The 25601-nt window shown below is 46.9% G+C and overlaps 1 protein-coding gene across 1 annotated transcript in view; it reads left to right on the top strand.

The window, feature by feature from the left end:
• The first annotated feature begins 1776 nt into the window (after positions 1-1776).
• Positions 1777-25601, top strand: part of NAMPT (nicotinamide phosphoribosyltransferase) — a 79949-nt gene continuing 56124 nt past the window's right edge. The window contains exon 1 of the mRNA XM_073619656.1: positions 1777-1956. Within this exon, the coding sequence (XP_073475757.1) occupies positions 1879-1956 (78 nt within the window). The 5' untranslated portion in view covers positions 1777-1878. The remainder of the gene's footprint in view (positions 1957-25601) is intronic.

The following is a 25601-nucleotide window of genomic DNA, read 5'->3' as shown; positions in this document are numbered from 1 at the left end:
AACAGTTTCAAAAATCTATTAGATGGGTACTTTAACGATCCCAACATACAGGGTTATACAATGTACTATTGACATAGATGCACACACAGGTTGAACTGGATGGACTTGTGTCTTTTTTCAACCTCACCAACTATGTAAGGCTGCTTTCACACTGAAATCGCCGGCCATTAGCGGTAAAGCGCTGCTCGTTTAGCGGCATTGTATTGCTGTTATCGGCCGCTAGTGGAGCGCTTTTAACCCTAAAAAAAGGTTAAAAACTCCAGTTTTGCTTCACTTTTAAAGCGCTTTTTGCGGCCCTTCGTAAGCGCTACCCGTTCATTGCTATGGACAGGGCATTTTGGAAGCGCTAAATACAGCCCTCCCAACCCACCCCAAAGATGCTGCTTGCAGGACTTTTCGGAACGTCCCACAAGCGCATCGCCCCAGTGTGAAAAGACACACTGGAATGAATGGGAGGCAGTTTTCAGGCGCTTAGCAGAGGCTATTTCTAGTGCTAAAGCACCTGAAAACCGCCTCAGTGTGAAAGGGATCTAAGGGTTCAATATTGAGTTGGCCCACTCTTTGCAGCTAGAACAGCTTCAACTCTTCTGGGAAGGTTGTCCACAAGGTTTAGGAGTGTGTCTATGTGAATGTTTGACCATTCTTCCAGAAGCGCATTTGTGAGGTCAGGCACTGATGTGGACGAGAAGGCCTGGCTCATAGTCTCTGCTTTAATTCATTCCAAAGGTGTTCTGTAGGGTTGAGGTCAGGACTCTGTGCAGATCAGTCAAGTTCCTCCACCCTAAACTCGCTCATCCATGTCTTTATGGAAGTTGCTTTGTGCTCTGGTCCAAATCATTTGGCGGAGGGGTGATTATGGTGTGGATTGTTTTTCAGGGGTTGGGCTTGGGCTCTTACTTCCAGTGAAGGGAACTCTTAAGCATACCAAGACATTTTGGACAATTTCATGCTCCCAAATTTGTGGGATCAGTTTGGGGATGACCCCTTCCTGTTCCAACATGACTACACACCAGTCTCCACCAGACCTGCGCCCAAACACACTGACGTAAACACTCGGATGGTCTCAGGCCAACTGTCACAGCCATATTTATTACTGGCAACCTTTTCCTGTTATTGGCAGGAGAAAAGTGTCATAAAAATAATGATGGTTGGCAACACTGCTCCTCACCCTCTTGTATTGTCCCCCTCTTTATTGTAAAGCACTGTACAAACTGATGGCGCCACATAAATCCTGTATAATATTAATATTTGCAGTGCCATTGCTTTATATTAGATTTGTACGTTTTCTTTGTGCCATCTTCACTTTCATTGGGCCCTGGCTAGTAACTTTCTGTTTCTAATCCATGATGTGACCACGTGCTGCACCCCGGGGATCTTCTCCCCAAGGTAGATCTCCACCTGTCACAGACTGCCTCCCCTGATCTATAGGAAAGTGATACTTGATGGAATTACTGTTTCCTGTCATGGGGTGTGGTTTATCACGTCTCCTGTACATGGAGGGAGAAATAAGGAGTTATTAAAGGATCACACCACTTTCATTTCTTATTCTCCTTCGCCCGTTCTCTAAAACCGAAACTGACAGCAGGCTGACCTTGAGTGGGCGTGGCCTACACACGTGCTGCTAGGCGAACCCCGGTGTGTCGAGGACAGCCAATCAGCGATCAGTCCGGCTGCCGATTTGACGTCACCTCATTGTAAGCCCCCGCCCCCTACACTTTCTTTCCGAGCATCTCTAATGTTGAATAGGTTCAGGATGGCGGCCCCTCCCCTCTAACGTCACAGAAGCCTCCCCGCCCCCCCGGCCTGGCACTGGAGAAGGTATAGAAGAACGGAACGCCGCGCGGCTCAGTATTGTTCGGAACAGAGTGCCCGCGAAGCATGGTGACAGTGTCCGGAGCAGACATGGAGGTCGGGGAACCGCAGTTCAATATTCTACTGGCCACCGACTCGTACAAGGTGAGGAGAGGACACGGGAAGGTGACCATTGCCCGCCTTCACCTCAGCCAACCCGCCGGGGGTACGGCCTGTGTGAGGAGGGCCGAGGTGACCCGGGCACTGGGGGGGCCGGTGTGAAGGTCAGGCGGCCGGAGCCGAGCTGTGTATGGAAGGTGTCCGGTCATAGGAGCTCTCCCCACTACAGGTATGGGGGGAGGCGGGCTTCCCTCATCATATCATATACAATGTGAGGAGTTCTCTTCTACTGCAGGGTTCCTCCCAGGGGGGGCGGTGCTGTCGCTGGAGGGTTCCTCCCAGGGGGGGCGGTGCTGTCGCTGGAGGGTTCCTCCCAGGGGGGGCGGTGCTGTCGCTGGAGGGTTCCTCCCAGGGGGGGCGGTGCTGTCGCTGGAGGGTTCCTCCCAGGGGGGGAGGTGCTGTCGCTGGAGGGTTCCTCCCAGGGGGGGAGGTGCTGTCGCTGGAGGGTTCCTCCCAGGGGGGGAGGTGCTGTCGCTGGAGGGTTCCTCCCAGGGGGGGAGGTGCTGTCGCCGGAGGGTGCCTCCCGGGGGGGGGGGGGGGCGGCGGAGCTGTCACCGGAGGGTGCCTCCCAGGGGGGGGCGGCGGAGCTGTCACCGGAGGGTGCCTCCCAGGGGGGGGCGGCGGAGCTGTCACCGGAGGGTGCCTCCCGGGGGGGGGCGGGGTGGCGGAGCTGTCACCGGAGGGTGCCTCCCGGGGGGGGGGGGGGTGGCGGAGCTGTCACCGGAGGGTGCCTCCCGGGGGGGGGGGGGGTGGCGGAGCTGTCACCGGAGGGTGCCTCCCGGGGGGGGGGGGGGTGGCGGAGCTGTCACCGGAGGGTGCCTCCCGGGGGGGGGCGGGGTGGCGGAGCTGTCACCGGAGGGTGCCTCCCGGGGGGGGGGGTGGCGGAGCTGTCACCGGAGGGTGCCTCCCGGGGGGGGGGGGGTGGCGGAGCTGTCACCGGAGGGTGCCTCCCGGGGGGGGGGGGGTGGCGGAGCTGTCACCGGAGGGTGCCTCCCGGGGGGGGGGGCGGGGTGGCGGAGCTGTCACCGGAGGGTGCCTCCCAGGGCTCATTGAGCCATTTCTGCCACTCACTGATGACTGACCATCACACTCATATAGCAGGCATTGTATATAGTCATTATTAGCAGGGCCGCTCACATGATCTCCCCAGCCAGTGCCAGCTGCAGGGGAGAGGATGGAGCACCAGCAACGGCTGCACCATGGGAAGCTATGGGTGATGTCACAGCTCCCAGGCATTACCAGCCATTGTAAAGCGCTCTCTCCTCTCCTGCAGCTGGTGCTGGCTGATGTAGGAGGTCTTGTGACTGGAGCGAGCTGATCATGGGCAAGCATACAGATCTTAGTCAAGGCTCACACACTTTGCTGGCCAGGAACTGATGCATAATTGCACTGGTTTCCAACCTTTAGAGAAAACGCACTGTTCTTTAGCAGACGTGCAAAGATGCCATTCTTAGTAGTGCCACAGCACCGTGCGAATGCCCTGTGGTTGTGTTTTTAAAAAAGATCGGATCCTTTTTTTTTTCTGCACTTACAGCAGCCCATTCAAATGAATGGACTGCTGTGCCGTCACAAATGCACCTGCACAAGACCGAGGTGTGACTCTAGCCTTAGGCACTCGGTGTGAATTTCTTTCCTGCAGCCACACATTGCAGTCAAGAATTTTGCACAATTTCTCCATCAACACACCCAGTGCTGACCGGGGAATCCCTCCTGCTGAGCAATTGTCTTCTCTCCCCACCAGCAGGTGACAGTGATTTTTTTGCTAGTGGCTATAGCAACCGCTAGTGATAGTTAGAAGAGAATCCTGTCAGGCTGGTTGTACCCAAGTTGATCGTTCAACTTGGAACCAGCCGAGATTTGAACTGTGTATGGCCGGCCCTACACAGGTTAACATGGGGGTTAGGAGGGGGAGGGAGATTTTATTTATTAAGATTAGTTGAGTATTGCCTTGAATTCTATTTTAAGGGCTTGTTTGCTGCATCCCCTTACCCCTTTGTAAAGAGATGTGGTGAATTGCTTTTCAGAGGTTGACTGGGAGGTAATATCTTGCCTTCTCGGCACCTGTTTTAAACCTTAAAGTGGAATTAAAGACATGACTTCTTTATTCTAATATAAGAATATTCACCTATGTTCCAACTGTCTGACACTCGCGAGGTCCCACACCAGCACTTTCTCCCCAGCTCCTTCTAGGTGCTGGGATGACTTCTCTCATCCTGGCAACTGTGCACTGCACCTGAAATGTAAACGAAGCAGCGCACCTCTGTGTAACTTTTACAGTGGATTGCAAATAGGAAGGTAGGATTATTTTCTTCAACGTCCCCCCAGCCACCCCTCCTTAAAGTGTAAGTAAATTCCCCTATCGTTTTCAGCCAAGGAAGCTGCCATCTTTGCCTCTGTTTAATCTACAACTGCCATGATGCTGCACGTGTGATCCGTTATGACATCAGACTCTGGATGGGTTGACAGTTTGGTTGAGAGCACAACCAATGGAAGTGTTACATTTCAAGGTGTACATTTCACATATCAAGGTGTGTCAAAATGTATCCCTTCTGTTGTGTTCCGTGGATGGTGCCGCTTGAATGTGATCTATTCAAGTGAATAGGGATGGGCTGCAAATGCCCGCAACTGTGTGCAGTACACATAGTTGCGGTGCTTTGGTGAAACATTTGGGGGGTTAAAACATTCGGTGAGGAGGAGTTGTAGCCCCCCAACTGTCGAACTCCTCTGAAAAGCGATCTGAACACAGGTCATTTTTCAGATGCATGGCAGTTTAGAGATATGGCTAAACGTAGTCTTAATGTTTGCAGAGCAGCCAATGTTGGTCAAAGGCGATGCAGTGGTGATGCCAACTCACCTTCACACCTGAGTTTGACTGGCGTGCAGGGTCATGCACTTTATGTTTGGGGCCATGCACACCAGTCCTTGCATAAACTTTGTACTGTCTCCCATCAGGAACTAAGCAATGTAAAATAAAAAAGTAATACTTCCTCAAGGGGATTTCCAACCTTGGTTGAAATGTTGAAATCTCCTTTAGTCTAGGAGTGGTGTACAGTGCCTTGCTGATTTTTTACAGTTCTTGTAAAGCAGGTTGTAATGAAGTGTTTTGTTGGAAACTTGAAGGTTATGAAGCATGGTACCCATCCAGGGATTGTGGTACATCACTAAGAGCCCTTTCACACTGGGGCGGGGGCGGCGTCGGCGGTAAAACGCCGCTATTATTAGCGGCGTTTTACCATCGTTATGCGGCCGCTAGCGGGGCGGTTTTACCCCCCGCTAGCGGCCGAGAAAGGGTTAAATACCACCACGAAGCGCCTCTGCAGAGGCGTTTTGCCGGCGGTATAGCCGCGCCGTCCCATTGATTTCAATGGGCAGGAGCGGTGAAGGAGCGGTATACACTCCGCTCCTTCACCGCTCCGAAAATGCTGCTGGCAGGACTTTTTTTCCCGTCCTGCCAGCGCATCGCTCCAGTGTGAAAGCCCTCTGGGCTTTCACACTGGAATGAAAGCAGCGGCACTTTCGGGTCAGTTTGCAGGCGCTATTATTAGCGCAATAGCGCCTGCAAACCGCCCCAGTGTGAAAGGGCTCTAAGAAAGGGGCATTCTCCCATCAAATTTTTATTTGAGGTTTTTATGATGTGTGGTCATTCATTTGATCCTGAATGCTGGCTGCACTATGAACTCATCGGGCCATTGTATTAATTCATAAATGGAATCTACCAGAGGAATTTCCTTGCTTTGTATAGCCTTGTGATATGTACAAGACCGCCGTAATCTGATTCTTGGGTAAGAAAGGAATAATCTTTACCAAATCTCGTACCTGACCCATGTATAGTAAGTAGTAAGCTATGATAAGCTTGGAATCTCAGAATAGGGACTTTTTCTGATCTGTCCAGCATTGGCAGTCCATGGATAGCAGATCCTTGTTCTGCTTGTACAGGGATTACTCTTGCAGTTTCACTTCTAAACAACCAGAGAACACCACATCAGTGTCATCTGATCTGTAGAATGAAGTCTGGGGCAGAGGGCTCTACCAAGGTCAAGGTTACAAAAGCAAGTCTCTTTAGTTGCTCTTCTCACTGAAGCCGTTTGTCAATGATTTAATCTTCATAAACCTATTTTTCAACACTTTTTTTTGTTAAGCGGAGGATCAAGTAAATGCTTTTCCGTTCCTAAGGCTGGCTACACACTATACAATCTTTAGATTTTTTTTTCCTTTAGATTTACCAAAACCATATAATATGAGGTCAAACCTAAACCCTTTTAATTTGTATGCAATTAGGCAGCCCCTTGCACTACATAGTTGAAGGTAAATCTAAAGGAATTTGAACCCTTGCAGCGCAGGTGCAGGCCCTCTGCAAGGGAGGAATTTTAGGTTTCCTGGAGGGATTTCACCTACCCCTCCTTTCAGTTTTTTTTCTTCTTCTCCATCCCGTCTTAGTTTTTATGTGGGGTTATGCTCAGGAAATACTCATATACCCAGTGACTCCAGAGTTTGGTAGGCCTTTACTGCATGCCATGTCCTGCGCCAACATCTTCCTCTCATATGTCATCAGGGGGGCCATCCATCTCTTATGGGTTACAATTTTGGGGTATTTGTTTAGGGGACAAACTTGTGAATTTTCTCTTAAAAAGTATTTACAGTAGCGCTTCTGCTGTTTTTATGAGTACAGTGATTTTCACCATCAGTGCTTAGGCAGGGAGCTGTAGCTGAATGATGTCAAGTTTTTTCATGTCTAACTCCAGCATAAATCTGCATGCCGTGGTGAACATGAGCACAGCTCTGTGTGGTGGAGCATGAGACCTGCATTATACAAGTGTGTAGATTTGCCGGCATGCTGTAATCATCCTATGTTCTGAGATCTGTTGCTATTTGCCTCTGGTAATACAGAAGAAATGTCATTTAACTATGACATTGCAGTTCTTGTGTTAGCTCTTCAGTACACATGAGGGAATATACTAATGTGGGTGATACATTTACATTATGCCAACCAGGGCTTGTCACTGACAGTCTGGAATACTAGTTTCATGTAGTAGGTTCAGTATATTTCCCGTTATGAAGTTTCTTTACCCAGAGTTTACTACTCCACTAATGATGTAGAGAAGCCTGACAATCTGAGGTTTATCATATTATTTTTTTTTTTTTTTTTTATGTGCACTTTTTTTTACTGTTGACATGACCTAAAAAAATATGAGGCCCTTTTATTGGTTAATATTTATAACCTGTATATAATCATAACTTTCATCTATATTAATAGAAGTCTCTTTTGTTAGAATTATAAAACCTGAAATATATGACCGTATTGCGTTTAATCTGCCCAGTAAAAGATAGTAAATAAGAAGAGTCTTCTGTTAGTGAAGTAAAAACTTCAAAAGGTGTGTGTGTGTGTGTGTGTGTGTGTGTGTGTGTGTGTATGTATGTGTATATTGTCAGATATATGTCAGATGATCATAACCCACTTAGTCATACACTGTGTCATATGAACATATTCTCTTGTGTCATTTAAGGACAAGGAGTTGCTCAGCGATTGATTCTTGAATAGGCTGACTTTGTAGATTGTTGGTGTACCGGTAGTTGTTTAGTGTTTTTTTTTTTTTCTCTACACCTGGATTAGATTCTGTTAACCTGTTACTCTTGTTTGTGACTCGCATGCATCGCTATTTGCTAATGCTGTTTTGCTTGATACCTAAAAATGAAAAAGGTAATTTTTCTTTAATACTTCTACTTGCCTGAAGATTATATGTACAAAAAAAGGTCACCTTCACTTGTTTCGGAATAAAAAAAAAAAAAAAAACGGGGGTGCCTGGGTGGTTTAAAGCAGTTGTTCTCAACCTCAGTCCTCAAGTACCCCCAACGGGCCATGTTTTGGGAACTTCCCTTAGATAAAATAGCTATTATCAGTACCATGTCATTCATATTGCTTTAAAGCAGCTGTGCAAAGTAAAGGAAAACCTGAAAACATGGCCCGTTGGGGTGTATTTGAGGACTGAGGTTGAGAACCGCTGCTTTTAAAGAATAAGGATAAAGTCATCTTTGGGAAAATACACAGTACACAATACACATTCCCACTGCTGCTGCCTCTTTCCAATCCGCCGCCTCTGACCGCGAGCCAGGGATCTTCTCCCCGAACTCACTGTCACAATTTTATCTTATTTATTTTTTTAACCACATGCCGACCAGCTCACGCTGATATAGGGCGGCAAAGTGGCACAGGTGCGCAAAACAGCATATCCATACGTTGCTGCGTCATCCACGGCTAGCAGGCGCGCTTTTGCCGCCGGTGGCAAGGGAGCGTGCCCACAGGTCACGCAAACTCTATGTCCGCCGGTGGCACTGAGGGAAAACGGGGAGATGCCCCGATGTAAACAAGGCATTTCTCTTTTCTGCCTAGCAACATGACAGGGATCTACTGCTCCCTGTGATCTGTCATGTTCTAGTGAGCCCGTCCCCCCCTACAGTTAGAACATGCTCAGGTAAGACAGTTAACCCCTTGATCGCCCCCCTAGTGTTTAACCTCTTCCCTGCCAGTGACATTTACACAGTAATCTGTGCATTTTGATAGCACTGATCGCTGTATAAATGCCAATGGTCCCAAAATAGTGTCAAAAGTGTCCGATATGTCCGCCGCAATGTTGCATTCATGATAAAAATCACAGATCGCCGTCATTACTTAAAAAAAAAAAAAAAAAAAAAAAAAAAAAAAGTTAGGTACCTGGTAACTCTTTTTCTAAGAAGTCTTCCAGGGCAGCATCTGAGAGATAGGCTCCTCCTTCCTGCAACAGGAAATGCATTAGTCCATCATTAAAAATTTGTTAGTCTCACCTGTGTGCCTCAGTAGTATTAAAGCACCGAAGGAACTCTCATTAAGCCAATGCGTCCCCACAATACCTGGTATCATCGCTTAGGATGGGAACTAGTGCTGCCCTGGAAGACTTCTTAGAAAAGGAGTTACCAGGTACCTAACTCTGTTTTCTCTAATCGTCTTCCAGGGCAGCATCCGAGAGGATGTATCAAGCAATATTTACTAGGGTGGGGATAAGGTCTGGAGCACCTTGTGACCAATATCTGGTCTTGACATCTGGTCGATGCGGTAGTGTCTCACGAAGGTACTGAAGCTCGACCATAGCGCTGCCCTGCAGATCTGATCCGGAGTTGCCCTGCCTTTTCTGCGACCGAGGTTGCCCAGGCTTTGGTCGAGTGGGCTTTGACCCTACTGGGGGGGGGGGGGGCAAGTTTTTGTCCCCAAATGGCCATCTGTATGGCAAGGTTTATCCATCTGGCCATCGTGAGTCTCCATGCCCGCTTTGCCTTATTGACTCCTGCACAGAGGACAAATGACATGGCAGTTCTTTGCCAGCCCTTTGTTCTCTCGAGATAAGCTATGAGTATTACATCTAGTTTGTTGTACGTGTCTTTTTTTTTTTTTTTTTTTTCTGCTATTCATTGACTTGGGAAGAGATGTGATAACCACATTCTGCATCCTGTGAAAGGTTGAAGAGACTTTTGGTAGAAAAATTTGGTTTGGCGAGAGGACTATTTTATCTGCCTGGATCAGTCAGTAGGGTTCCATCGTGTAAAAAAAAATATTGACTTTCACCTACTCCCCTGGCCGATGCTAGGGCCACTAAGAGTGCGTTTTTTAGCGTAAGATTTTTATCTGAGCACTCCCCCAGTGGTTTGAATGGCGGAGAGAGGAATCCTCTGAGCACCGTGGAGAGGTTCCATGTCTGAGTTCTGCCGACTTTAGCGGATCTTGTTCTGTTTAACGAGATCAGGAATCTCTTTATAAATGGGTCCTCTGCTAATCTGGTGTCCAGACAGGGGGAAAGTGCTGCCACTTGTACCTTCAGCGTGCTCCGAGCGGTTCAAGTCTGCTCCCTCCTGCAGGAAATCCTGAATCACTAGGATGATTCTCTGTCGGAATCCTGTTTGTTTCCGTACCAGGAGACAAACTTCCTTCTCACTCTAGTTATGGGGTTTTCTGCTGGCTAGAATGGGGTTGATCACTCTGTCCGACAGTTCATTCTTTTGCAGCCTCACCCTCTCAGTAACCAAGCCGAAGGCTTCATGAGTTTGCGATTCGGGTGGTTGACTGGCCCTCGTGATAGGAGGTCCAGTAGGTCTTGCTGTATCTGGTGCGGCTGGAGACAGTTTCTTCGAGTGACTGAACCATGTTCCCTGAGGCCAGTGAGGTGCTACAAGTATCACTGTTGCCCTTTCTTCCATGATTCTTTGGCTCACCTTTAGTATTAGGGCGGTCAGAGGGAATGCATAACACTGCTGTTGTACCCAGCTTTGACTGAACGTGTCCACTCTGATGTTGCCATCTGTGGTATCCAGCGAGAAAAACCTTGGCAGTTTCGCATTTGTCCTTGAGGCAAACAGATCTACCTGGGGCACTCTCCAGGTTTGCGTGATCCACATGAAGGTTGCTTGGTTTAGAGACCACTCTGTCTGTTTTATGGTTTTTCGACTTAGAAAGTCTGCCAGCGTGTTGTCTGTCCCCTTCAAGTGAATGCCCGAGGTTGATTGGATGTTTGTCTTAGCCCATGACAGAATTGCTTCTGTCAGGCTCAAACTAGGAGATTTTATCTCTCCTTGCCTGTCCTGGTATGCCACTGTTGTGGCGTTGTCTGACTGAATTCGGACATCTCTCCCCTGGATAGCTGGGTGCTGGATGCTCTTCGGCTCTCTCTACGGCTTTTAATTCCTTCATTTACTAGGAGGCTCAAGACCATCTGGAGTTACATCTCCCCTGTGTACAGAGATCCCCCATACTAGGGTACTGGCGTCTGTGGTAATCCTCACAGGGTTGGCTTGCGCCCATCTGCGCCCCTTGGCGTAACGGAGCAGATTGAGCCACCACTTAAGAGATTGTTTGACCAACCGAGGGACAGGAATGGACATTTCTAAGGATGATGGATCACCATCCCACTGGGTCAAAATGTGATTTTGTAGAGTCCTCATGTGGAGCTGTGCCCAGGGGATGGCTGGAATCGAGGACATCATCAGTCCTAGCACTGCCTCGTTCTTTTCTTCCGTCTGGAGGGTTTTGGTTACACTGGCGTCTAGCACATAATCCAAGTGTACCACCTCTGGCTTGGGGTCAGCTACGATTTTTCTGTATTTACTATCCACCCCAGGTTTTGTGGATAGGAAATACCTGCGCAGAGGTTGTTTAGGTTCTTTGCTGTATCTGCAAAGAATAACAGATTGTCTAGATATGGTATCACGCCAATGCCTTGCTGTCTCAGGCCCTTTTTAGCGCTTCTGCTATAATCTTTGAGAAGATTCTGAGCACAGAAGGGATGCCGAAAGGCAAAAGATGTGTACTGCAGATGCATGGTGGCCCCCGGCCCCTGGATAGAGAACCTTGGGTATCTTTGACTTTTCTTTATGGGTACAAGTATGTGTCTTGCAAGTCTATTGTGGCCATGCATACCTCCGTTCTTCTGTTGAGTGGCTTAAATCTCCAGGAATGACAAAAGGGCGCTTTTTTTTTTTTTTTTTTTTTTTTTTGCTTGGGGGGAACCCGTTTGTTCTTCGCTGCAGTCCTGTCCAGGACCGTTTACAGGTCTGGCCCGAACAGAAAATTTCCTGTGAATGGGATCCCACACAGTCTATTCTTGGAGGCGCTGTCCCCTCCTTTGACTTTCAGCTCTCTTCCCTAAGGCCGTGGCCCTAGAAGATATCATACCATTTCAGCCAAGGCATCTGCTAGAAAAGCTGCCACTCTGGTTAGTGTGGGAATGGTCCTCACTAATTCTTCCCTTGGCGTGTCTCCTAGCAACGCTTGCAGTTGAGACAGCCAGCTAATAGGGTGCGAGCTGTGCAGGTGGAAGCCATTGCCGGATTCAAAATCGTCTCCCCTGCTTCTCATGCTCTGCATCATCAAAAGCTAAGTCGGATTTGTTTGCGACTCTCACGAGGGAGGCATCCACTTTGGGACATTTTCGCCCACGTCTTGGTGTCTTCCTCTGCAAATGGATACCTGCGCTTGACCGCACCTGGTATGAAGAGCTTCTCCTGGGTTTTCTGGGCTGCAACCCCTTGTATATTTTGTCGTGCAGGGAAAGCTCTGCAGCTTTTTGCTTTTTGATACCCAATGTGTCTGCTATAGCCTTTAGGCTAGGTTCCACTATTGCAACCTGAAAGTCGCATGATTTTTTGATGCAGTTTTGATGCCATGTCTTGAAACCATGTCTGTGTATTCTTGATTTCTATGGACCTCAAGTCGCATCAAAGTGGGACCAATGTAGTGCAGGGACCACTTTGAAGTCGCTGCGACCTGAAGTCGCACAGATATGAAGATTACTCATTGGAAGTCACGGGGTATGACTTGTCATGCGACTCTGCAGTCCCAAGTTGCATGAAAAGTCGCACCAGATGAGACCGAGCCTTGGAAGATTATCTGTGTCTTCTGAGGGAAATGGGGTGCCCTCTGATGCCGAGTCATCCTCCTCGGAATCCCAGATCGGTGAGCAGGAGGGTTGGCGGCCAGGTCGCCTGCACAGCGAGGGAAGCTCTAAAGTACCTGGAGTGCGGGGCTCAGCCGGATGGCCCTCCACCATCGAGGTGCAGTAGCTGTGGGGGAAAAATGCAGGCGGCATGTAGTGCAGCTGGGGGTTAGTTGCATACCCCTCTGTAGGGGCGAAACTTCAGGCAGATCCTTGAGGCTCAGATTGGTGCCCCTGCTCGCCCTCCCAATGCCCCCTGAGTTGAATGGGATGCTGGTCAGGGAGTCCCCTGCAGAAAGCATAGAGACTGGATAAAATAACAAACGTTTGCAGCGCCTGTGGGTCCGGAGGAAACCCAAAACAACTGAGGCACACATGTGAGACTAACAAATTTATAATGGTGGACTAATGTGTTTCCCGTTGCAGGAAGGAGGAGCCTATCTCTCGGATGCTGCCCTGGAAGACGATTGGAGAAAAAAGAAAATTATTAATAAAAATACCATAAATCTATGCCCTATTTTTGTAGATGCAATAAATTTTGCCCAAACTGTTCAATATATGCTTATTGTGATATTATTGCGATTTTTTTTTTTTTTTTTTTTTTGTGGAAAAAAAAAAAATGTAGAATACATATTGACCTAAACTGGAAATCCAGCTTGGCTGACGTTGTGTGTGTGTGTGCTTCTGTGCTGACCGGTGGGTGTCACTGTTACCATTAGTCAGTGTTGGAAGGGCAACGTGTCAAAGTGTATAGATGCACCTCTGTCTTGGAGGCAAGCTCGGTGGAGGTGGTCCTCCGAGTTGCATTCTGGGAAGGGGGTATTTATGGGACAGACGCCATGTTCTAAGGTTGTTTTGCAGCCACCTGCTGGCCCTCCTGGCCGACAGGTATGCGTTAAGGAGCTACCTCGTGGTCCTCCGATTGGGAGGCCCACAATGCTACAGCGCAGGGGTGGGTCCAGAGGCTTGTCTGGGGCCTATCTCCGCGGCCGAGGAATGGTCCTGAGCTGTTGGTCCTGTGTGACGAGGCTGGACAGCCGAGGCGATCCCAGGGGAGGACCCATCTTGGAGAGATCATGCAGCGTGCTGGTCTATAGAGGGGCCTGGTGACTCGGTTGTAGGACGTATCCAAAAGAAGTAATTATACAGCATAGTGTCGCCGGTTCGGCTTAAAGGTTCAGGCACTGTGACTGACTGTTCACTGCAGAAGATCTGATACATCATGTGGCAGAGGATCGTGCAGATTTACCCCCCCCCCCCCAAGTGAGTCTGTGGCAGAGACTTTAGATTTGTGCTGCGTACTGGCTGCTAAACCGGTGAGAGAGGCCTATCCAGACGAGCAAAGAGCGCGTCCCATGAGGGGAACGCATTCCACATAATTATCTATATATTATATTTTTTTTTTCGGGGATATTTATTATAGCAAAAAGTAAAATATTGCTTTTTTTTGTTTATAGCGCAAAAAAGAAAAACTGCAGAGGTGATCAAATACCACCAAAAGAAAGCTCTATTTGTGGGGAAAAAAGGCCGTAAATTTTGTTTGGGTTAAACGTCGCTCAACTGTGCAATTGTCAGTTAAAGCTACGCAGTGTCATATCGCAAAAAAAGGGCTTGGTCGGGAAGGGGGTAAATCCTTCCTGGCTGAAGTGGTTAAAGGAACGGTGCTGGGCCCAGCCACGCCATTTATTCAGAGGGGAGCAGGTACCGACAGCCTTTGCGGTTGTCTGCTTGTAGTTCTCGATGAACTCCCACGGCGCTGTTGAATACTCCAGGTAGTTCATTGCTTCTTCCTGCCATTGTGTTACTGCCTGCTCATACGAGGTACAAGCAGACAGCTTACACTGATAGGCAATGCTTTTCAGGCTCTTAGTAAAAAAATAAATGCACTTATTATTAATAAAATATATATTATAATTTTTTATTTTTTTTTCTTACTATGGTTAATTTATCCATTAAGCCATAATGTGCTAGTATGTCACAATGTGATAGTATGTGGTGCAGACTTTTCTCTAAAACAAAGCCCTATAACAGCGCGCTGTCAGTGGTTTCATCCTGCCTTGGTCTTCCTTTTCGGTTTGCGCTCTCCGGCCGTTTGAATGGCTGTTGCATGTGGACAGGAGTGTGATGGCTGTGGTACAGTGCAGGGTGCTGTCCATTTAAAGCGCAGTGAGCATGTGCTAGTGATGTCACTGGCTGCTCTAAGTGTAAATATTTCCTAAACACTGCAAGTTTAGAAGACATTCACTGTACCTACAGGTAAGCTTTATTATAGGCTTACCTATAGGTACAGTTAACAGGTGAAGATTACTACCGCTTTGTTAAACATTTTATTAATTTCTTTGCGCTCCAAAAAAGTGACGGGTTTTACCAGAATTTCAAGTTCTGTCAAGCTGCTAATCACAAATGGACAAAGCAAAATTATGGTGTTGTACTTATCTAGTGGATTCTTTGATTAAACTGGCCCAAGGCAAACATTTTTGTAGTAGCGTGGGTGGAGTGATGCATCTAAATAAACTCTTCTGACTTGTTCAGCCTGTATGAAGCACCCAAGTCTTATGCAGGGCTGAAAAAGCAAGGGTGTAAGTAAGAGAAGGACGTTTCATAAAAAAAAAAAAAAAAAACCTAAGAAAGGCCATGTATATATTAGGGATAACCCCTTCCAGGAAGCTTCATCCTTGGGGACCCCTCTACTCACCTGCATACTACTGCTTTATCCCCCTCATTCCCTATTGTCTGTCTGCGAGTAAAATAAGTCCTGTTACGGTCAGTGGGAGCAAGAGTAAGCCCTATATTGCTGCTGTCTTGCAGTTCTCTGGTGCCACTCCACAGGCTGCCAGTAAGGCCTATCCGTTCACGTATAGATTCTCTACCCACGCCTGGATTTTGTGCATGTCCCTGAATGCATACTGTCTGCATTCGGGGCAGTTCACCCGCACAGCTAGAATTGGCCTGCTGTGTCAGTGAAGCCACTGCATCCCAAGTGACAGTAATGGGGCTACCTGCACCGAGTTACACGGAACACCTGTGCATCCCCTTGCGGCAAACACGGCTCTTGCATGGGAATACGCTGCAGTACTCCCATGTGGGTGAAGGAATTTTCCCCACTGGCTATTGCATTCTGACAGCCACAGAGCCTGCAGCTGTCAGAATACCTAAACAGTGACTCCATCTGATTGGATAGTTACTGTTCAGCTGACTACTTCCACCCTACTTTGACAAGTCAGCTTAAAAATGCCGGCCACCCATGGCTTGAATTGCCTGTTATGCCTTCTTTATTGGACTAATGGGGTGGCAAAACAAACTGCAGAGAAGCCTTGCTGCTGGCGTACCTGGTCTACTGCAGTTGATATTTGAATACACCAGCAATAAAAGATCTTTCAGTGGGAGTGAGGTAAGTGAAGGTATGTGTGTATATATACCTGTGCCCTTTGTATCTCTTGTCTGAGAGATCTTGTGCTGCTAAATTTCTACCCTCTGCATGATGGTGGTCAGGAAAACTCCCAGTTCTGTGTCAGGTGATGGCACAAATGGCAAAAGCTTTGTACTTGTACTTTGAACGTAATGTACATTATTTCACCCCAGATCACAGATCTATAGATTTTGTGGTGTTTTTCAAAGGAAACCTGCAGAGAGATAAATTTAGGGGCTGCTATTGCTGACCTTTTTCTAAGAATACAATCTCAGCCTTCAGTGCTTGATGAGTCACTGACCTGGAATGGACATGTCATTTAGAATGTCAAAGTAAAGTCAAAACTGCAAACTTATTCCAGGGCAGTTCTTTAAAACCTAGACACTGGGTCGAAACGACAAATAGGCAGCTGGTCGGCAATGGCAGCCTGTGTGTTCTTTGTACAGGTCTGCATTAAGGCTGAAAATAGCTACATTTTACGTTTTGATACCCCATGAAATGTACACAAAACACAGCTCCAGCTAGAAATTTAGGCTTTTATGTTGCCGGGAAGGGTTAGAGCCTCTATTAGAATTTTTATTGCTGTGTGTGACCCTATTTGGGACGTTTCTCCTAGATAGAAAATATTTCCAACAAGTATAATTGCTAAATAAAATTAAAATCATTTGCCATTTTTATAATGGCCATGGCTGGCTTGTGGACCTGGCTAACCAGATGTAGACCTTAAAGTGTTACTAAACCCAGTAATATGAAACACACACACACACACACACACACACACACACACACACACACACACACACACACACACACACACACACACACACTGTGCCCACAGCTTATAAATCTTCTTTTTACATGAAAATACTGCCAATATATATCTTTTTGGATGAGCTGTATACCACGGTTGCATGGACAGTTTCTTCAGTGCTGAGAGTTCAGGAGGAAAGAGATTTTCACTACAGCCTCTGTACACGCCCACATGTGATGTCAATATCATGTGACCTGGCTAGCTCTGAGAACAAGAAACTGTTCTCTCCAGCAAAAAAGACACAACTGAGCTTAACCCCTGCAGCCTAACCCCTCAATTTCCAAGCGATACAGGAAGCTGCATGTGATGCAACTTAGGCCGCATGTACACTTCTGCTGGTAAACGGACGCTCAGAGGCAGTTGGCTGCTTTTTTTTCATTTGCCCCTGAACTCATCCAATGTCGTTTTTAGGCAGTTGAGTTTAGAGGCCTTTTTTGGAAAGCAAAAAAAAAAGATTTTAGAGGCATTACAAGCGCTAAACGCTTATAAACACGGCGACTCTCGTTTAGCCGCATTTCGTTTACAGGCGTCTTGCATTTTTGGAATCCCCCCCCCCAAAAGCTTCTAAATGCAAATGCGGCAAAACGGACGTTTTAAACGTGGGTTACTATCTGTCAAGTTAAATCATTCAGGAGAGGTTGTAAAAATGTCCTGTGTACATGAAGCTTTACAGGCATCTATTAGATCCTGAAACACACGTTACATAGTCAGGTTGAAAAAAAGACACAAGTCCATCTAGTAAGTTTTTATTGGCCTTATCCTTTAAAGCACGGGCCCTTCCAGCTGTTGCAGAACTACAAGTCCCATCATGCCTCTGGGAGTAATTGTAACTGCCAGCCTTGCAATGCCTCATGGGAAATGTAGTTCCACAACAGCCCCAGGTTGCCTACCCCTGCTGTAAAGCAATTCTGTGCTTCTGTTCAGAGCAAAGCAACAGGTTTGTTTTAAATGACCGCATCGCCACAGGGTCCCTTGCAAAGTGTACCTCTAAAAGTTCAACCTTTTTATGGTGGCCCATGTTTTCGAACTCCATGGTTTTGCTGCTGCTCAGCCGCTGTAAGTATTCAAAGTGAATAATCACTTTCCTTTCACCACATGATGTGGTTCCTCTCCCCGACACGTACAGTGGAACCTTAGTTAACGAGTAACGTGGTTAACGATCATTTTGAAAGACGAGCAACTTCTTTTTTAAAATTCTGACTCTGTTTGCGAGTGTCTCGCAAAACGAACAGAGTTCAAGCTAACGAGGTGTGCAGTACTGCATTTGGCCAGAGGTGCGGGGGCGCCGGGGACCCTCGGAACGGTTCGGAGTCCTTCGGATATACTCGGAATCACTCGGAAATAATGTTGAGGGCATGTGGCCTGGTATGGTTCAGGGGGGCGGGGGCGCACGCTCGTCCCCTCCCTTTCCTGACCTACCGGGCGGCATGCTCGGATAAGGGTCTGGTATGGACCAGGAGGGGAACCCTATGCAGTTTGTTTTTTTTTTTTTCGCCGCTAATTTTTTTTTTTTTTTTTAAACACTATATCGCTGATTGTTAAGGAGGGGGCCAGGAAGCCGGCCGCTGCATTCTTAACTGATGAGTCCTCAGCTGTCAGCGGGCTGAATGTAAGAAAAAAAATTGGCGGCGAAAAAAAAAACTGCATAGGGTTCCCCTCCTGGTCCATACCAGACCCTTATCCGAGCTTGCCGCCCGGTAGGTCAGGAAAGGGAGGGGACGAGCGTGCCCCCGCCCTCCTGAACCATACCAGGCCACATGCCCTCAACATTGGGGAGGTGCTTTGGGACGGCTCTACACACCTACACACACCTACACACACACACACACCAAAGCAGCGTGCCCCCATGTTGAGGACAAGGGCCTCTTCCCGACAACCCTGGGGGCTTATCGGAATCCCGTGCCCCCCCCCCCCCATTTGAATGGGTTTCGGGCACATCGTTCCCCTACCTGTTCACCAAAATAAACTGTGAAATGTTAACAAAATACAAGAGCCAATTTTGACAAGTTCTTTATTAAATAAGAAGCCTGGACCCGTCATCTCCCGCAGAGCTGTCGGTCACCTGCTAAAAAAAAAACAAACAAAGCCGTTCTTATCCTGAAGCCGCCTTCCTCCACTGTAATGTCCCCGCTGTCTGGCACCTCCTTTATATAGTCACTGGGCGTGGCCATCCAATGAAGTCAGACTCATCGGTTGTCAAGGACGTGATGGCTGGCTTCCCGGGCCCCTCCTTAGCAACCAGCTATATACAGTGTGTTTACAGTGCGCTTGAAGCGGGGGGTTAAAATGCATGAAAACTGCATGCAAAAATGTGGGTTTAAAAACGCAAAATGCACTGCAAAACATGCCTAAAAACACATTGAACACAGCCTTGTAGATGTGAACCTAGACTAAAACTTCCACACTCCAAAGGAGAAGCTGGTAGCTTAACTGGCTCCAATCTAAATTGACCCTAGTATGTGTGAAAGTGGGTATAGAAAAGAGTAATCTCTCCCCCCCCCCCCGCTTTAAAATCATTTTGTTGCTTTGCAGCCTGAAATGAAGACACACCGTTTTTGTTTTAGCCAGCTGTAGTTACTCAAAGTTGGAAAAAGGATAACACCCTTGTCAGTATTTTGTTGAACCACCTTCAACTTTAAATTCTGTGATGCATTTTTAGTGCGGTTAAAAAAAAAAAAACACAACGCGTCCGTAACGCAGGTGTTTTTAATGCGGTTTGAGTCGTTTGTCCTGTGAAAAACTGTGGTAAAATTGCAACAAAAACATGTATGCATTTTTACTGCGGATCGGTGTGAAAGCAGCCTAAACACATGTAAAGGAAGCTAAAGCTCTTTTTTTTTTTTTTTTTTTTTTTTTTTTTTTTTTTCCCCCAACCTATATCAAGACCCAGCAGTCTGACAAAGTGACCCATTTCTACTGTATACGAACACCACTGGAGTTCAAAGGCATTATTTACAATGCTTAATGGAGTATTCTATCTAAAAAGGAGTTAATGTTGAAATGTTCTGGAAATCGTGTTCTACAGACAGCACTGGATTGTGCAATGGAGAACACGTAGGAGTATGTATTTTACTGGTTTCCACAACTGTTTGAAACCACTTCTACCGGCACTCCCTTCCCTGCTATTCTACTTTCAGTTTCCTTTTTCTATAACTGAGTTTCCCAAAAATGTATCCTGTGACCAGAACTCTGAATCACTATGTGCAGCTGACAGATTTACCCTATGGCCATGTTACAAGAACAGCTGTCACTGATGAGACTTCACTAGCACAAAATCACTGAAATTCAACTTTTAGCCCAGGTTCACACTGCTGCGGGATTGAAATTTCATACCCGCATGTCAGCCCGACTTCAGGGCGATTTCAGAGACATATGTGTGGGTTCCTGCACCGATGTCTATTGAAATCGCACCCGAAGTCGCCAAAACTAGTACAGAAACTGCTTCTGGGAATCGTGCGGTGGCGCAATTCGCCTCAATGTGAACCTGGGCATTCTGTTGCTAGTGGAAGTTTTCCTTGTTGCCTGAAAATCCAACCCTAGACAGCAGTAATTAAGTTGCATATTGCTAGTGCAGACACCAAGAAATCTCCTCGAGGTAATGCAAGTTAAATGTAAGCAATTTTGTCATGTATGTTTAATTTTTCATATAACGGGGGCCCTCTGAGTTAAGAAACCTCATGAGATTGGAATAGGGTATCTACAGGACTCGGGTTGTAATAAGAGAATATGCTTGCATGAAATTGTGGATAATGACAGGGAGTAGTAGTGAGAACATTGTAGAAGGTTAGCACTGATCAAAGATTAAAACCCAACGCCAGCATACCCTTGCCCTCAGACCTCCTTTTGTAATTTGAGACTGGGTTCACACTATTGTGAACTGGTTGCGGGTTTCCCCACATCCAATTCGCATGTCAGGAGATTGTGACTGACTCTCTATGGAGCTGGTTCATACCTCTCCGGAGTGGCACCGGTGTGTATTGCACAGGTTCCTGTGCTTCTTCTGGTCCATTTCAGGTCCGAATTCAGCCAATAATTTGTGCATGCTGGGGGGTGCTCCGTGCTGCGGTGTGAACCCAGCCTGAATCCTACATGGCTGCCTTTAAAGGGTAACTTTAGTTTTAGGGCCCTTTCACACTTAGGCGGTTTGCAGCCGCTATTGCGCCAATAGTGCCTGCAAACCGACCCGAAACAGCCGCTGCTGAGTCTCCAGTGTGAAAGCCCCGGGGGCTTTTACACTGGAGCGGTGCGCTGGCAGGACGGGAAAAGTCCTGCTAGCAGCATCTTCAGAGCGGTGAAGGAGCGGAGTGTATACCGCTCCTGCCCATTGAAATCAATGGGACAGTGCGGCTATACCGCCGGCAAAGCGCCTCTGCAGAGGCACTTTGTGGTGGTTTTTAACCCTTTCTCGGCGGCTAGCGGGGGGTAAGTGGAAGTTTAACTTGCATTACCTCAAGGAGATTTCTTGGTGTCTGCACTAGCAATATGCAACTTAATTACTGCTGTCTAGGGTTGGATTTTCAGGCAACAAGGAAAACTTCCACTAGCCCGCTAGCGGCCGAATACCAACACTTACAATAGTGGCGTTTTACCGCCGACCCCGCCCCAGTGTGAAAGGGCCCTTAAAGTTTGTGAGCAGGAACATACTTTCCCCTTTGGCAATAAATGATTCTTAGCGCCTCACATGACCAGCTCAGTGTACAGTACAGTTGCCGAGCAGAGGGGTAAATTAAATCCTGTGCATAAGAGTTGCATCATCTCAACCTGGCCAACCAATCGTGCCTTTAGACCTCTGAACGTATGCTTTGGTATATGGCACCGAGCTGTCAGTAGCCGATCCTTTTAAGTCCTGTAAGTTGCGAGGTGGGGGCTCCATGGATCAGACTTTTTTTTTTTTTTTTTTTTTTTTTTTTTTTTCAGCACATCCCACGGATGCTCGATTGGATTGAGATCTGAAGGACTAGTCAACTCCTCAAACTCATGTGGTGTTTGGTTTTAAAAAAAAAAAAAAAAAAAAAATTCTAATGCCATGTACACATGGTCAGATTTTTCGACGGAAAATGTGTGATGGGACCTTGTTGTCGGAAATTCCGACCGTGTGTGGGCTCCATCACACTTTTTCCATCGGAATTTCCGACACACAAAGTTTGGGAGCAGGCTATAAAATTTTCCGACAACAAAATCCGTTGTCGGAAATTCCAATCATGTGTACACAAATCCGACGCACAAAGTGCCACGCATGCTCAGAATAAATTAAAAGACGAAAGCTATTGGCTACTGCCCCGTTTTATAGTCCCGATGTACGTGTTTTACGTCACCGCGTTCAGAACGATTGGATTTTCCGACAACTTTGTGTGACTGTGTGTATGCAAAACTAGTTTGAGCCAACATCCGTCGGAAAAAATCCATTGATTTTGTTGTTGGAATGTCCGATCAATGTCCGACCGTGTGTACGGGGGTTCTTCCATTGCTTTGTGTCCCAGCTCTGATGCTCGCACGCCCGTTGTCGGTGCTTTTGGCGTTTGGGGTCTGTATAGGTACTCTGACCAGTCTGTGGCTACGCAGCCTATACACAGCAAACTGCAATGTCCATTTTTCTTGCTTACAACACCTCAACTACAGGAGCAACATGTTTGCTTGCTGTCGACTATATCCCACTGACTTTCAGATGCCATTGCAACAAGATAACCTAACTTGTTCGTTGTCATAAAGTTATGGCTGGTGTATACTTAGTGTAAAGTATAAACAGAACAGTCAGTGCTACTACCCATACACCACATAGATAGCAGAGCTCCAAGGTGCTTGCTGAGTAGAGTAATGTAGAAAACCAAGGTTATGACTAAGGCCTTCTAGCCTGAAACACATCAACTGACTTAATCTGTGTTTGTTCACTGTGGCTATTCAATAAAATGAAGAAATTTTAAGAGTAACAACTGGAGTGCGGATCGTTTTTTCTGTATACTTATGCCCCGTACACACGGTCAGATTTTCCGACGGAAAATGTGTGATAGGACCTTGTTGTCGGAAATTCCGACCGTGTGTAGGCTCCATCACACATTTTCCATCGGATTTTCCGACACACAAAGTTTGAGAGCTTGCTATAAAATTTTCCGACCACAAAATCCATTGTCGGAAATTCCGATCGTGTGTACACAAATCCGACGGACAAAGTGCCACGCATGCTCAGAATAAATAAAGAGATGAAAGCTATTGGCCACTGCCCCGTTTATAGTCCGGACGTACGTGTTTTACGTCACCGCGTTTAGAACGGTCGGATTTTCCGACAACTTTGTGTGACCGTGTGTATGCAAGACAAGTTTGAGCCAACATCCGTCGGAAAAAATCCTAGGATTTTGTTGTCGGAATGTCCGAACAAAGTCCGACCGTGTGTACGGGGCATTAGTGTTCCAGTGGCCCATTTCTTGAAAAGCCGCAACTTGACTTCTCACCAGTTGCTGTATTTAGCCTGTTGGATGGGTCGTTTACCTGTTTCCCCCACCACACATTGTAATTCCTTCTCCCCTTTTGGACAGCCTGTAGTGACAGAGACCAGCAGGAGAAACAAAGGGAGAAGCAGGGAAACAAATATTCCACTCACCTGGAGTATGTGAATACTTGCAGCAGCCTGAAAGGTAGTGGAGTGTCAGCTTTTCAAAGAATTGTTGCTAAAAAAGTAATATAAAGGATTCTTTAGCAGGTATGTACTTCATACAAGTGCCCCTGTGCTGACATTGTCACTTTAAAGCATAACTCAACCCATTTAATAAATATCCCCCAGTTAGTCTTGCTGTAACTGTAGAATAGAGGGGTGGGGGGAGGTTCCCCCCTGCAGGTTTAAAGTGGTTGTAAAGTCAGGTTTTTTATGTTAATATGTTCTATGCATTAAGATAAAAAAAAAACTGTTCAGCAGCCCCCCTAAATACTTACCTGAGCCCATCTCGATCCAGCTATGTTGCAGGACTGTCTCAGCTGCCCGGGACTCTTCCTTCTCATTGGCTGAGATGTCAGTGTGGCGCCATTGGCTCCTACTGCTGTCAGTCAGTTAGCCAATGAGGGTGGGGGGCTCCATGTCTGGACATGCAGCGACTTGGCTGCGGCCATAGCAAGCTGCTTGCTGTGGGGGCACTCAGCAGGAGGGAGGGGCCAGGAGCGCCAGCAAGGGAACCGAGAAGAGGAGGATCTGAGCTGTGCAAAACCACTGCACAGAGAAGGTAAGTATAACATGTTTGTTGTTTTTAAAGAATGAAAACAGACTTTAGTATCACTTTAACCACTTCCTGCCCGGCCTATAGCAGAATGACAGCTGGGAAGTGGTTCAGTTATCCTGACTTGGCGTCATGACATCAGCAACTTAAGCCACGATCACTCGCCCTAAGGGGCACGCAGCGATCGATGGTGTGGCATGTCAGTCTGACGCACCCCATCACCTATCTTGGTAAAGGGCCTCTGACCACGTGATCAGCCGTGTCCAATCACGGCTGATCAAGATGTAAACAGGAAGAGATGTTTATCGGCTTTTCCTCACTCGAGTAGAGGCGAGCCGCGGCGGCTCTCCTGACGGGGGGGGGGGGGGGTCTGTGCTGATTGTTTATGCCACCCTAGACCACCAGGCAGCTGCCAGTCGGTGCCCATTAAAAATGCAATCAGTGCTGCCTATCAATGCCCATCAGTGCCACCTCATTGGTGCCGCCTTGTCAGTGCAGCTTATCAGTGCCTGTCGGTGAAGGAGAAAACTTAATTTTAAAAAAAAAATTTATAACAGAAACAAACTTTTTGTTGGTCTTTTTATATTTTGTTTAGCACAAAATAAAAACGGTGATCAAATACCACCAAAAGAAAGCTCAATTTGTGGGAACAAAATTTATAAAAATTCTGTTTGGGTACAGTGTAGCGTGACAACGCTGAAAGCTGAAAATTTGCTTGGGCAGGAAGGGGGTAAGTGCCTGGTATTGAAGTGGTTAAGCCAATATGTCAGATGTACCTTTTTTAGAATGGATCCCTCCAGCAGTGCTATGTCACCGCTAACAGAGATTCCATCTTCACCCAGTTGTCTTCCAGGTTCACGGGCTCTGGCCATGTGCATGGGAATGTAGGCTGTACAAAATTAAAACTATTAAATTAAAATATATCAAGAAATAATTCAAAGACCCAAACAAATATATATATATATATATATTATATAGTAATACAAATGGCCGTGGCACCTTTATTGGTATATATAAATGAAATTTTATTAATCTTTCTTTATTGAATTCATCAATCCAAAATTCAAAACTTTAAAATATCAATCAATATCTTGCTCAGTTATAGAACTCAAGCGAGTACCATAAATAAAAACATTCAGCAAAAGTCCCCCCCTTGATCTAAGGGTGACAAACCACATAAAAGTGCTGCGACAGGGTGGGAGGGAAGGGGAGCTTGCCAAATCACTCCGGGTCACACTGACAGGAGCCTGACTGCAGGGGTCTTATATAGCCCTCACTCGCGTGTAATTCTTTCAAAAACACGTGCTTTTCCCGCTCGAAGTCACGTTGGTCCCGCCTGAAATCCTCTTGACCTGTCAGGTCCACATTTTAAAGAGACAGTCACAAAAAATTATTTTTTTTTTTGACTGCCACAATCCCATGCTGTGGGCATTTAATCGCATGCCCACTTTTCTCATGTGAGCCCCAGGCACGGCACAGAGCTCTGAGGGAACGGCATGGGTTCCTTCAGAATGCATGCGCCACACTTGCCCCAGGAATACACTTGCCATGACTTTTCCTGTGGACACAATTGCTCTAAATATTTTTGGGTGGTGGTGAGATCCAGAAAATCCTGGCCTTCCCTGTCAAAACGCTCCTTTAACGCAGTGCAGTCCTACTGCAGCTGAGCGTATCCTCACCATATTGTGCTTGAAGTCTTCTGTATATATCCGCGGGTTTTATGCCTTTGTTCACAAGAAACTTCATCACCACAC

Source organism: Aquarana catesbeiana, linkage group LG03 (assembly GCF_042186555.1).
Source record: "Aquarana catesbeiana isolate 2022-GZ linkage group LG03, ASM4218655v1, whole genome shotgun sequence".
Classification (NCBI taxonomy): Eukaryota; Metazoa; Chordata; class Amphibia; order Anura; family Ranidae; genus Aquarana; species Aquarana catesbeiana.
This window is presented reverse-complemented; position numbering and strand designations above follow the sequence as displayed.